At 36.7% G+C, this 15,008-nt stretch overlaps 1 protein-coding gene and 1 pseudogene across 5 annotated transcripts in view; one reads left to right on the top strand and one right to left on the bottom strand.

The window, feature by feature from the left end:
* Positions 1 to 15,008, bottom strand: part of HPRT1 (hypoxanthine phosphoribosyltransferase 1) — a 52,157-nt gene that overhangs the window by 17,392 nt on the left and 19,757 nt on the right. For all 5 annotated transcript variants that reach the window (XM_058714856.1, XM_058714857.1, XM_058714855.1 and 2 more), the window contains exons 2-3: positions 6,728 to 6,834; positions 4,650 to 4,833 (exon numbers count right to left, since the gene is read on the bottom strand). In XM_058714856.1, coding sequence (XP_058570839.1) covers positions 4,650 to 4,833; positions 6,728 to 6,735 — 192 coding nt within the window. In that variant the 5' untranslated portion in view covers positions 6,736 to 6,834. The remainder of the gene's footprint in view (positions 1 to 4,649; positions 4,834 to 6,727; positions 6,835 to 15,008) is intronic.
* LOC131503241 (small ribosomal subunit protein eS1-like) lies at positions 1,187 to 1,840 on the top strand (annotated as a pseudogene).

The raw sequence follows: 15,008 nt of genomic DNA, 5'->3' as shown, positions 1-15,008 counted from the left end.
CTTAATCAAGCTACTAACCAAGCGACTTCCAAGATCAAGACTGAAAGTTATAGCTTTACACACCTTGACTGCAACTGAGGAAAAGAAATCTCACAACTGGTGAGATAACTTGTTTGCATACAAAACTTCTGACTGGTAGAAAATGAAGAAATAAAAGGAAGCCATATCAGAGGATTCAAGTCAGTTACAAGTTTTCCCAAACGAGACTCGGTTCTGCACAATTAAAGGTGTGGGTTCAATTCAAAAAACCTGTATGATCTTGGGCAAGTCATTTCATCCCCCTGCACCTCCCTGTTCTCAAATGTACATGGAGATAATAATTCAGAACTCAAAAAATTTTCTCCAAGATTTCAAATCGTAAGAACAATTTCATTTTAACGTAAGCCACTTGTCCGGACACGATAAATTAGGTTAATTTTCCCTTTGTTTAAGACCCATACAAAAATATTACCACAAAAAATTTACCTGACAATTTTTCCCCTGAGGCTTCATCTTTTTTTTTTAATTTTTTTTTAACGTTTATTTATTTTTGAGACAGAGAGAAACAGAGCATGAATGGGGGGAGGGTCAGAGAGAGAGGGAGACACAGAATCGGAAGCAGGCTCCAGGCTCCGAGCTGTCAGCACAGAGCCCGATGCGGGGCTCTAACTCGTGAACCACGAGATCATGACCTGAGCCGAAGTCAGACACTTAACCGACTGAGCCACCCAGAGGCTTCATATTTTTATGATGAAAAAAATTATTTAAAAAATTACTATGAAATTAAACTTATAAGAAAGAAAACACATTTGCATACTTATCAATTATTCCATTCTTCTGAATTATCACAGAGGCTTAAGGATAGAAAAGGTCTTTGAATATACAGTACTACATTTCATTGTTCTAAGCTGCACACTCACATTTTAATACCCTTGAAATTGATGTATTACAACTGATGGCAACTTACAATATAACTGACAGTGTCTTCTTTTGTAGTGGTACAAAAAACAGGGGTACGTTAACATCAGTGACACCTTACATTTAATGAAATATGGTATTTGGAATCCCCAGGCAATTTCCCATCGAGGCACTAAGCAAATAAAATCCTACCTAGCTACTCTAAGAGTATGTAAACTATGCCCTTTTGGCTCCCTGAGCAGTGCCATGGCGGCTGGCAAGAAAAGTGGCTTACAAAAGTCGGCAAAAAGGGAGCCAAGAAGAAAGTTGTTGATCCATTTTCTAGGAAAGACTGGTATGATATGAAAGCACCAGCTATGTTCAATATAACAAATATTGGAAAAACACTAGTCACAAGAACTCAAGGAACCAAAATCGCATATGATGGCCTCAAGGGTTGTATTTTTGAAGTGACCCTTGCTTATCTGCAGAATGATGAAGTTGCATTTAGAAAATGCAAGCTAATTACTGAAGATTTCCAGGGCAAAAACTGCCTAATTTCCACGGCACAGATCTTACCCATGACAAAATGTGCTCCATGGTCAAAAAATGGCAGACCAGGACTGAATCTCATGTTGACGCCAAGACTAGCAATGGTTACTGGCTTCATCTATTTTGTGTTGGTTTTACTAACAAATGCAACAATCAGATTCAGAAGACCTCTCACGCTCAGCACCAACAGGTCCACCCAATTCAGAAAAAGATGATGGAGATCATGACCCGAGAGGTGCAGACAAGTGACTTGAAAGAAGTCGTCAACAAATTGATTCCAGACAGCACTGGAAAACACACAGAAAAGGCCTGTCGGTCTATTTATCCATTCCAGGATGTCTTCGTTAGAAAAGTGAAAATGCTGAAGAAGGCTAAGTTTGAATCGGGAAAGCTCATGGAGCTTCATGGTTAAGCTTCTGGAAAAGCTACTGGGGGTGAGGCTGGCGCTAAAGTTGAACGAGCTGATGGATACGAGTCGCCAATCCAAGAATTTTTAAAATTAAGACATCTGATGGTGACAAAAGATCTTATTGTTTGTAATGTTTAAAAAAAAAAAAAGACTACGTGTAAACTCGGATATGTATGCACGTATAGTCAGAGAGAAAATTCTTTTAAATGTGAGAAATAGGGGCACCTGGGTAGCTCAGTCAGTTAAGTATCTGACTCTTGATTTCGGCTCAGGTCATGACCTCACAGTTCGCAGGTTCAAGCCCCGCATTGGGCTCTGTGCTGTCAGTGGGGAGCCTGCTTGGGATTCTCTGTCTCCCTCTCTCTCTGCCCCCTCCCCGCTTGCATGCACTCTCTCGCTCTCTCAAAATAAATGAACATTTTAAAAAAATTTTAAATAAAAAATAACATATTAGAAATAAAAGTGGTAGTGGAAGTCAGGGTAACTTCATTTCTTCATTTCTTTACTTCCTGTAATTGTATGCTTTTCGTAATAAACGTGTATTCTTTAATCAAAAAAAGGCAATTTTTATTTTGGAGGAAAACTAGATGCAGTGTGCTGTTACTGTTGCTGCTCTTTACATATTCCAGAAACATTTAACAGTTCATGGAGCATTACTTTAGGATTAGTACAGATCAGTTAAGGTTTAATTCACTGTTTCAAATTGGTCAAGATCAGCATGTAAAACTACACTAACATCAATGTTACTGACACTGCAACAATTCTAAATTTCCATCTCAGGATTTTATCAAGTTAAGCTGCATGATTTTTAATATGTACGTGTGAAGATCTTCCATGACAAGCTGATGAATTATTAAATAGGGCAGAAATGTTACTTCAAATCAACAGTAAGTATATGGGTTTAATTTTTTGTTGTTTAGTAGTAAATTTACACAGAATTTCACATAGAACAGATATGATTTTTCTCTATGTAAAAACTAACCTAAAAACTTGCTTTGCTTATGCTTAAGACTTCATTCTTTTTTTTAATATGTGATTTTTTAAATGTTTATTTATTTTGAGAGCGAGAGAGTGTGCATGTAAGCAGGGGAGGGGCAGAGAGAGAAAGAGAGAGGCAGAGAGACAGAGACAGAGACAGAGAGAGAGAGAGAGAGAGAGAGAGAGAACCCCAGTCAGGCTCTGCACTTCAGCCCAGAGCTCAATGAGGGGCTGCATCTCCCATGAACCATGTGGTCATGACCTGAGCCCAAATAATAGTTGGCCGCTTAACCGACTGAGCCACCCAGGTGCCCCTAAGATCTCATTCTTTTTATCAGCTCAGGGCTTAAGCTTAATAATCCTCTAAGATTTAAAACTAATAGGAAAAAAAACCTGAAAGGAGAAAATGGAATTAAACTGTCAAAGTATTTCCATGGCTTTATACTGTTCTTATAACTATAAAATACTTTAAAGAAGAAAATATTAAGTTCCCCTCATTTTTTTCACAAGTTTTCAAAGAAAAAGCATTCTATGCAAATCCTGAAAGAAATTAAATTTAAGGCATAAAGAAATAAGACTGATTCTTATGTATATGTGTGTGGAGCGGGGGCAGGGGGACTCCAGAAGATCAAAAGCGAAATCATACCATGGACCAGAAGTACCTGTTTTGACTCTAAGCCAACAATCAATTAAAGGCTGGGTAGCTACTGCCAGCAATTACACTGACTAGATGCCAATCTTAGTGTAAATCAGCTAACTAACTGTAACTAACTTCTGTTGAGTGAAAATCCAAACTCTTCATTTAAGCAATTCTTTAATTCATGCAAGACTTTGACAAATTAAAAGGAGCTTGTAGTTATGAAGGAATGTCATGGTGTATGAGCACAAAGGGTTTTCGGGGGATAGGGAAAATGTCTTAAATCGTTCTCCAATCACCCACAGGATTGATGAAAATGTGGAAAAGGTCAAAAAACTTGGGTCAAATAGATGATTAACTGGGAGAATGAAGGTTGAAAGTTAAATGTAAGTAGCTTTATTCTCAATGAAAATATAAACATAAGGCTAGTTTCTACAAAGATGCACAATACAGATTCATGAAACAACAAAGACCAGACATTTATTCTAATCTTTGAAGAAGCTAGGAGAAACCCCACTTGTAAGGAAAATAGTAAACCCGCAGGAACTACAGCGCCCACAGGCAACCAGACACAAACAACACTATGAACTAATAAAAATCACACATTCACATGCTCAAAGAAATTATGGAGGATGAAATTCACATGTAAAGATCACACGGACTCTGGCTCATCCGACAGTGTCAATAATGGTTATTGTGTCAATATTCTCAGACATTTGAGATCCCGTGACACCGGCAGAGTAACTGAATCCAAAGTGGTTTCTTCAGTGGGCCGGTGCTTTCACTCCACATGTGCTTTCTAGGAAACAACTGTTGGCCCACCTTATTTATCAGCTGCAAACTGACTTTCAACTCCCCGGAAAACCAATCTAGCTCCAGAGAAGAGAAGAGATCTGCCAACACTAAGTATAGTCAAAAATGTAACTCCAGGTCCCAACAGCAACTCCCAAAAGTGGTCTTTAAAAAACCAGAAAAACAAAACCAGATCAAAAATCCTTTAAAAAAAGTGACTAGTCTAAGGTGACTAGTTTGAAAAAGACAATATTCACTTGTATACAAAGTAGTAGTGAATAGATTAGAAAATGTCACTGTAACCAAGTGCAATGAACATGTAAATATGGTTTGTAGACTTTCAAACACACACAGAAAAACGTACAGTTACCAAGGTTTTTATAAGCATATATTAAATATACTTACACAGTAGCTCTTCAGTCTGATGAAATCTACAGTCATAGGAATGGATCCATCACTATTTCTGTTCAGTGCTTTGATATAATCCAGCAGGTCAGCAAAGAATTTATAGCCCCCCTTGAGCACACAGAGGGCTACGATGTGATGGCCACCCATCTCCTTCAACACGTCTCGGGCAAGACGCTCGGTCCTAGAGAAGTATCAGGAATTTAATAGAAATTAATTTACAATATAATAGAAATATATTTAGCTTTATAACAAACATCCCCTTTAGGCATTAAACTTCCACCAAACACATCCTTTGCCCCCCCATGAAGTATACCCTTGCTTCATAAAGTAAAGATAAACTTCAAAATACAGGTATACTGTAACATCTATCATAAATATTTAAGGGGCACCTGTGTGGCTCAGCCGATTAAGAGTCTGACTCTTGGTCTCAGCTCAGGTCATGATCTCACGGTTCATGGGTTCGACCCCCGCATCAGGCTCTGAGCTGACATCGCAGAGCCTGCTTGGGATTCTCTCTCCCTCTCTCTCTGCTTCTCCCCCACTTGCTCTCTCTCTCTCAAAATAAATAAATAAACATTAAAAAAATAAATATTTAAAATGCAAATTAAAATACCATTGTCACCTATCAGAATGGCAAATTCTGATTAAATGAGATTTCCCTGATAATAGGCAATATTGTAAGAGACTGCGAAAAAGAGCACTGTCGTATACCACTGTGAGTATAAATTAAAACAATGTTTTGGAGCATAATCTGGCGGTATCAGAAGCATTCAATAAATACCTTCCCCTTGACCCAGATCTTCCCCATGGATAAAGCTGAAGCAAGTGACCAAATGTGTATAAGAGGATGTTCCCTTCTTGTATGGTCTGTAAAATAATGGTGATATCTTGCATGTCCGTCAATAAAGGACTGCTTAGATCAGTTATGGTACAATCAGAAAATGGAATGTTATGCAACCTTCAAAATATAGGATAGCTCTAACCATACTAGTATGAAACAGTGCCCGATAAATTTCAGACCTGTATGACAGTACCACCTTCAAAATATAGGAGAAAGCTCTAAATATACTAATATGAAAACATCTCCAATACACTTCAGACCTGTATGATAGTACATGCCTATGTGTTAAAATATACGCAGTTGACTCTTGGACAACACAGGTTTGAACTGCACACACAAGTCCACTTATACATGGATTTTGTTATAAATATCACAGTATAAATATATTTTCTCTTCCTTATGATTTTATTAATGACATATTTCTCCAGCTTACTTTATTGTAAGAATACAGTATATAACACATATACAAAATATGTGTTCATCAACTATATGTTATCAGTGAGACTTCTGGTCAACAGTAGGCTATTAATAGTTAAGTTTTAAGCGGAGTCAGAAGTGATACACAGATTTTGACTGCGCAGATGGTGGCATCCCTAACACCCACATTGTTCAAGAGTTACTGTACATATATTTGCATACAGCATATGTGCATAGCCAGTGTGTACGAAGGACTATGCAGGAGGCTGAGAGGAAGAACTCTACTCATTTAAAGCCTCAATCCTTAGAATATTTTACAACAGCTATATATTGATACTATAACCTTAAAGTCAAAAACAAAATAGCCACACAAGGCAAGCATTTAAATACCAAGTAAGGTCTCTCACTGCAATTCATTTAAGGGGAACTTTTCAAGCTAGACATGCATAATAGTCAAAACATTACCTTCCCCTCCTGTGATTTAGCCCCAGCCCATTATCCTGTTCAAGGCTGAGCAATCAAAGACTGTTACTAGAGTTCATTCCTCCAATGTCCCTTCAATGTTTACTTTATTCTACTCCCTACAGATTCCTAGTATACCATGACTTACACTGGGTAATTAGCTCTCCCCCTAACTTTTTTGTAAAGAGGGCCCTAAAACAGAAAACCTCTATTATTCGACAAGCTGGCCTAGTTTATGTTCAAACATCAATGCCTTAAAACAGTTGCTGACACTTGAAATTAATAGAAAATTAAGAAAAAACAGAAATAGAAATTAAGAAAAAAACCAAAAACTTCAATTTAAGATCTTACTAACCTGTCCATAATTAGTCCATGAGGAATAAACACCTTTTCCAAATCCTCAGCGTAATGATGAGGTATACAGAATAAATCTAGGTCATAACCTGGTTCATCATCACTAATCTGAAAAAGAAATATGACTGTTTCAGTGACAGCATTACACGACTGAATTTAGATGTTAAAAAACCTTAGCCAATGAGAGAAATTTAGGGGCGCCTGGGTGGCTCAGTCGGTTGGGTGTCTGACTTCGGCTCAGGTCATGATCTCACAGTTCGTGGGTTCAAGCCATGCATCAGGCTCTGTGCTGACCGCATGCTCAGAGGCTGGAGCCGGCTTCGGATTCTGTGTCTCCTTCTCTCTGCCCCTCCCCCACTCATGCTTTGTCTCACTCTGTTTCTCAAAAATAAATAAATGTAAAAAAAATTTTTTTTAAATAAAAATAAAAACAAAAAAAAGAGAAATTTAGGTATGAGACATCAAGAATTTTCTGTAACTTTGTAGGTATGACAATGAATTATAGTTATATAAGAAATGAACTGTATGCTTTAGAGATGAATAGTTAAGATTGTATCAGTAAAATGACATGTATGAAATTTCCTTTAGCTCCGCAAAGAGCTAACGAAACGAAAAACTTTAAGGAGTTAAGACAAATGTAGCAAAATCTTGATAACATTTTAAACACGGCTGATGAGCATATGGGGATTCAGTATACTATTCTCTCCACTTTTGAGTATGTTTGAAATTTTAGTAAAAACGATTTTAGTAACACTGTAGAAAAAAATTTTCATACACTGTAGTCTAACAAGTTAAAAAATCACACAGAACAAAAGCTGTTGTTTCCTACCCCAAATACAAACAGCCTCTCTCACCTCAGAGTAGGGGGAAAAAAAAATCACCAAGAAAGCTAAGTGATTTCTTAAAAACCCAAACTCTTAGAAGTCTGAGATTGTTATAATCAATCCATGAGGTGCCTTCCTAGCAGATACTCCACGATTGCTTGAGTAGAACCATATTTGGCTGTCTTCGTATGCCCAATAGCTGGCATACAAACTATTGAATAAAACCGATGATGTGGTACCTGTGGTGGTAAAATGTACTATGATTATAGTTTTATAAATATTATACATGTACCTATACATACAGAAAAAATATAATAAAATCATAACAGCTATTATCTCGGGGAAGAGAGTTATAGTGATTTTACTTAGTTCTTTATACTATATATTGCAAATTTCCTTCATTGAGTATATACTGCTTTTTAAAAAAATTCAGTAGTCTTTCTTTTAAATTATTTGTGGCATTATGTGTTTTTTTACACACATATAAAAAGTACAGGAATTCTGAAAGATGTATGAAAGTAAAATCTACAAACAAAAATTGTAATCCCAAAAAATAAAAAAGAAGTGAGGAGGGGAAGGGAGAGGGAACAAAGGAGGAAAGGAAGGAGTGGAAGAAGGAAGAAAGGGTGGGCATGAAGGAATATACCAAACAGTGGTCAACTACAAGAAGGGGGAACTCGCTGAGTTGCACACTTTAATACTGACCTGGCCTTTTTTTTCATTGTCAATTTCACTTTTTTTTTTTTAATCATAGGTGATTTATAATTCCTACTCACCATTATATTTAAAATTCAAAGAAATAAACCAGTTATAATACTCTACTTCACATGATATTCAAGACTAAATATCTTCCAAATCACATTCAAGAAGATGATGATAAGAGCTTTGGCAGTTTTCAAGAAATACTGGTCAAACCATAATTAAATCTCAAAGTATCAGCCAACATCTATTGAACACCTTTCCGTCAGCACTATGTTAGATGCTTAAGGACAGGTAGCTAGGCTTTCAATAAATTTTAAAAATACATACTTAAGATTTATAATATTATTCACAGAATTCATAATTATATTCTGAAAAATCTGAGGTTCGTGTTACTTTTTCTGTCCCAAAAGGTCAGTTTTGAGTTCTCCTGACTTGGGTTGAATTTTAGGTATTGTTTTATCCAGCTGGTGTTACCTTCACACCATTTGCACTTATGCACACGGCCAGGAAGCTGGCAGCGATTCAGGTAGGTAGACCAGGACACGAACACGGGCACGGCCCTGTGGCATGTAGTGCCCAGGCACTCGCTCGGCAGCCAGTTTGAGGGTGGTAGGAAGTCAGTACTGACTTGTTTTTAAACCAACACATATTACTTTCATACACAGCAAGAAAAATTATATTCTTGGGGAAAAAAGATGATGCCAGATCTTAAGATCTGGCATAAAGTACTAATGTGCCTGCTAAACATTCACATCATGTGTATTTCAGAACACTTTCACTACAAAAAGAATGGAAATGGGACATTTGTGTCCCCTATAGGAATATTTCTAAAAGACTTTCTAACAAGCAAATATTACTTTTCTAAATTTTATAAACTGAAACTCAGTTCAAGTTTTGGGAAAAGACAGACCTTGCTAGATCCTACAAGATGAGAGGATAAACATTCAAGTCTGGCTCAGAATATATCTGCTATTACCTGACAAGAATGAAAGTGTACCACTTCATACTGCTTTAACACTAAGAAGATCCAGAAAACCAAACTGGCTTCCCTGAAGGTTACTCACCACTTCTACCAACTTACTCACTGCTCCACACAAGCATAAACCAGGACCCACCCGGACTCTTTGAAACATGCAACATTTATAAAGCCTATGGCTTCTGTGAAAATGGCTCAGTGCCTGGCTATAGGTTTTGCAGGCAGCCTAAGAACTTCATGAATCTGATTTGTTTCAATCAAAGCCAATGTGAATTCTGCCCAGAGTTCGTCCTAGACATGCAGTCTAATATAGACAGAACAGCTGGGATGCACACCAAAATAGGAATTCTACCTCTGTCAAAATACCAAATTAATTTCTAATTCAAAAGTTTCTATTTTCAATCAATACTATTAGATTTACAAATCGCATTTAATGTCAAAGGGTTGATTTGTGATTATATGAGAATATTACCAAAAATTACATGCCAACAAACTGGACATCCTAGAAGAAATGGATAAATTTCTAGCAACATATAACCTCCTAAAACTGAATCAGGAAACAGAAAATTTGAAGAGACCAATTACCAGCAATGAAATTGAATCACTAATCAAAAAACTCCCAACAAACAGAAGTTCAGGACCAGACGCCTTCACAGGTAAATTCTATCAAACACGTAAAGAAGAATTAATACCCATTTTTCTCAAACTATTCCAAAAAACAGAAGAGGAAAGAAGAAAACCCAAATTGCTTCCATGAGGTCTGCATTACCCTGATACCAAAACCAGATAAAGACACTACAAAACAAGAGAACTACAGGCCAATATCTCTGATGAACACAGATGGAAAAATCCTCAACAAAATATTAGCAAACCAAATCCAACAATACATTAAAAAAATCATTCACCATGATCAAGTGGGACTGATTTCTGGGATGCAAGGGTGGTTCAATATTTGCAAATCAATGGAATACATCACATTAGTAAGAAAAAGGATAAAAACCATATGATCATTTCAATAGATGCAGAAAAAGCATATGACAAAGTACAACATCCATTCTTGATAAAACTGTCAACAAAGTAGTTTTAGAGGGAACATACATCAACATAATAAATGCCATATATGAAAAACCCACAGCTGGGATGCCTTGGTGGCTCAGTTGGTTAAGCATCTGACTTGAGCTCAGGTCATGATCTCACCGTTTCTGAGTTCGAGTCCCGTGTCGGACTCTGTGCTGACAGCTCAGAGCCTGGAGCCTGATTCAGATTCTGTGTCTCCCTCTCTCTCTGCCCCTCCCCTGCTCACGCTCGTGCGCGCTCGCTCTCTTTCTCAAAAATAAATAAACATTAAAAAAAAACCCACAGCTAAAATCATACTCATGGTGAAAAACTGAGAGCCTTTCCCCTAAGGTCAGGAAAAAGACAAGGATGTCCACTCTCACCACTTTTATTCAACATAGTACTGGAAGTCCTAGCCACAGCAATCAGACAATAAAAACAGAATAAAAGGATTCAAATTGGTAAGGAAGAAGTAAAACTTACACTATTTGGAGATGACATGATACTATATATAGAAAACCCATGGGGCGCCTGGGTGGCTGGTCGGTTGAGTGTCCGACTTCGGCTCAGGTCATGATCTCACGGTCTGTGGGTTCGAGCCCCGCGTCGGGCTCTGTGCTGACAGCTCAGAGCCTGAAGCCTGTTTCAGATTCTGTGTCTCCCTCTCTCTGTGACCCTCCCCCATTCATGCTCTGTCTCTCTCTGTCTCAAAAATAAATAAACGTTAAAAAAAATTTAAAAAAATAAAAAAAAATAAAATAAAATAAAATAAAAAAAAGAAAACCCTAAAGACCCTACTGGAAAAACAACTAGAACTTCAGTAAGGTCGCAGGATACAAAATCAATGTAGAGAAATCCATTGCATTTTTATACACTAATGATGAAGTAACAGAAAGAGACACTAAGAAAGCAATCCCATTTACAACTGCACCAAAAATAATAAAACACCCAGGAGTAAATTTAACCAAGGAGGTGAAAAGATCTGTACTCTGAAAACCATAAAACACTGATGAAAGAAACTGAAGACAACATGAACAAATGGAAAGATATTCCATGCTCATGGATTGGAAGAACAGATATTGTTAAAATGTCCATACTACCCAAAGCAACCTACATGTTTAATGCAATCTCTATCAAAATACCAACAGCATTTTTCACAGAACTAGAGCAAATAATCCTAAAATTCATATGGAACCACAAAAGACCCTGAATAGCCAAAAAAAAAATCTTGAAAAAGAAAAGCAAAGCTTGGAAGTATTATAATTCCAGATTTCAAGTTACACTACAAAGTTGTAGTAATCAAAATAGTATGATACTGGCACAAAAATAGACACACAGATCAATAGAACAGGATAGAAAGCCCAGAAACAAACCCACGACTGTATGGTCAATTAATCTTCAACAAAGCAGGAAAGAATATGCAATGGGAAAAAGTCTCTTCAAAAAATGGTGTTAGGAAAACTGGACAGCCACATGCAAAAGAAGGAAACTGGACTACTTTCCTACACCATACACAAAAATAAACTCAAATTGGATTAAAGACCTAAATGTGGGACCTGAAACCATAAAAATCCTAGAAGAGAGCACAGGCAGTAATTTTTCTGACATCAGCGGTAGCAACTTCTTTCTAGATAGGTCTCCTTGAGGCAAGGGAAATAAAGATAAACTATTCAAGTTTATCAAAATAAAAAGCTTCTGTTCAGCAAAGGAGACAATCAATAAAACTAGAAGACAGTCTACTGAATGGGAGAAGATATTTGCAAATGACAGATCCAAAAAAGGGTCACTATCCAAAATATATAAAGAACTGACATAACACCCAAAAGACAAATAATCCAATTAAAAAATGAGCAGAAGGGGCCCCTGGGTGGCTCAGTTGGTTAAGTATCCAACTCAGGTCATGATCTCACAGTTTGTGAGTTCAAGCCTTGCATCAGGCTCTGCACTGACAGTGCAGAGCCTGCTTGGGATTCTCTCTCTGCCCCTCCCCTACTTGTGCTCTCTCTCAAAATAAAGAAACTTCTAAAAAATGAGAAGACATGAACAGACATTTCTCCAAAGAAGACATACAGATGGCCAACAGACACATTTGAAAAGATGCTCAACATTACTCATCATCAGGGAAATGCAAATCAAAATTACAGTAAGATATCACCTCACACCTGTCAGAATGGCTAAAATCAACAACACAAGAAACAACAGGTGATGGCTAGGATATGGAGGAAGGGGAACCCTCTTGTACTGTTGGTGGGAATGCAAACTCATGCAGCCACTGTAGAAAACAGTATGCAGATACCTCAGAAAGTTAAAAATAGAACTACCCTACGATCTAGGAATCACACTACTGGGTATTTACCAAACAACAAAACAAAACACTAATTCAAAGGGATACATGCACCCCTATGTTTACTACAGTATTATTTACAATAGCCAAATGATGGAAGCAGCCCAAGTGCCCATCGATTGGTGAATGCATAAAGTATATATATATATATATATATATATATATATATGCATATATATATGCACACAGATGTGTAAAGATGCTGTATACATATATATATGTGTATATATATATATGTGTATATATATATATATGTGTGTATATATATATATATGTGTGTATATATATATATATGTGTATATATATATATATATGTGTGTATATATATATATATATATACATACAACGGACTATTATTCAGCCATAAAAAAAAGAATGAAATCTTGCCATTTGCAACAACACAGATGGAGCTAGAGAGTATAATGCTAAGTAAAATAAGTCAGTCAGAGAAAGACAAATATCATATGATTTCACTCATATGTGGAATTTAAGAAAAACAACGAATAAAGGAGAAAAAAAGACAAACCAAGAAAGGGACTCTTAACTATAGAGAACAAGCAGATGGTTACCAGAGGGGAGGCGGGTAGGAGGGAGATGGGTTAAACAGGTGATGGGGATTAAGAGTACACTTACTGTGATGAGTACTGAGTAATGTACAGAACTGTTGAATGACTATATTATACACCTGAAACTAATATCACACTACACTAATTTTACTGGAATTAAAATTAAAAAAAAAAACAGTACCATTTTTAAAAAGGGTTGATTTGTGCTTTCAAGCATAAAAAACATGTTAAAATATAACCCTTTCCAAAACGCAGAAACAAAAAAAATCTTAAAACTTGTATCACTTGAGGTACTTTAGGCATGAATTCACAACTCTATTAAAATTAACTATAAATAAAAGGGGTATATTGATGGAGGTCCTAATTTAAGAAATATATGATTGGCCATAGGTAGATAGTTTGTTGTCAGAACTGGGCAATGGGTATATGATGGTCTGTTATACTATTATGTCTACTTGTAGATATTTCAAATATAAAGTTAAATACGGAGCAATTTATTTAAATGATGACAAGGCACCAACATCAACTTTTCCCAATTTTTACATGTAATGAAAAGTCCAAGTCTTTCAAATCCATATATAATGACCAAATATTAGAATACTAATTTTAAAATGGTGAGGACCTTATCCAGAACCTGTATTATTACTAATACTCAAATATTTATTGAGAATCTACTGTGTTGTACATACTAGACAGGATTAGATAAATGTGACATACCTACCCTCAAAGAGCTTACAGTATAGAAGACATGACATGCATATGAATAACCATAAGACAGTGTTAAACTGCTATGAAAAAGATATAGGTGAAGCATGCTGGGAATTTAGAGAGTACTCAAACTCCCAGAAGCCTCACGTGCACTTGGACCAATGATAAGAAATAAGATATAATTCAATGAACACGAATGTGGTCTTTTTTTTTTCCATTTTACTTATTTTAGAGGGAAGGAAAGGGGCAAAGGGAAAGAGAGAAAGAAAGAAAGAAAGAAAGAGAGAGAGAGAGACAGAGAGAGAAACAGAGAGAGACAGAGAGAGAGAGAATCTGAAGCAGGCTCCACACTCAGTGTGGAGCTTGATGGGGGGCTCAATCCCACGACCCTGAGATCACGACTTGAGCCAAAATCAAGTCAGACAGACACTCAACTGACTAAGCCATCCAGGTGCCCCCAGGAACTTGTTCTTAATCATCCAAAACACCAAAACTTCATATTAAATGGGTCCAATAACTCCAATCTCCACAAGAGCTAGACAGAAATATACTCGGTGGCCTTTAATCTTATTAGCCCTTATTTGTCTGATTTGATATTAATATCTGATATTAACCTCATCTGATTTGGATTAGTTAACAATCCAGTGGCTGCTTTGACAGGAAGGGATTGCAATATATTAAATTACATAAAAATGCATTTAGCATTCACTTTGGTAAGGCACTGTGCAGTTAATTTTGTAGGGAGCATACAAAGATGATTTTAAACTGAGAGCCCTCAAAGAGCTTATACATAATCTAGTAGAAAAGACATACATACAACTAACTATACAGCACAATAAAGCTTGTCATTTGTACTTGAATCTAATTTGACCAGCCCACAAATTTGTGATTATCAACAGCAGTTACACATGCACTAAAGATAAACCTGGAACCCATCACCAATGACTCCCCCTACAGCCTACCGAGCTTCAAGTAGTCTGTTGCCTGGTTGTAAACAGAGTCAAGTACACTGGCATGTCTCTAATACTGAATTAGCACAGTTTTCTAAATCAACCAGGCAATAGTTGATTATGAATGTAAGTCGCACCTCGAAATGAATGTAAACC

This window comes from Neofelis nebulosa, chromosome X (assembly GCF_028018385.1).
Source record: "Neofelis nebulosa isolate mNeoNeb1 chromosome X, mNeoNeb1.pri, whole genome shotgun sequence".
NCBI lineage: Eukaryota > Metazoa > Chordata > Mammalia > Carnivora > Felidae > Neofelis > Neofelis nebulosa.
This window is presented reverse-complemented; position numbering and strand designations above follow the sequence as displayed.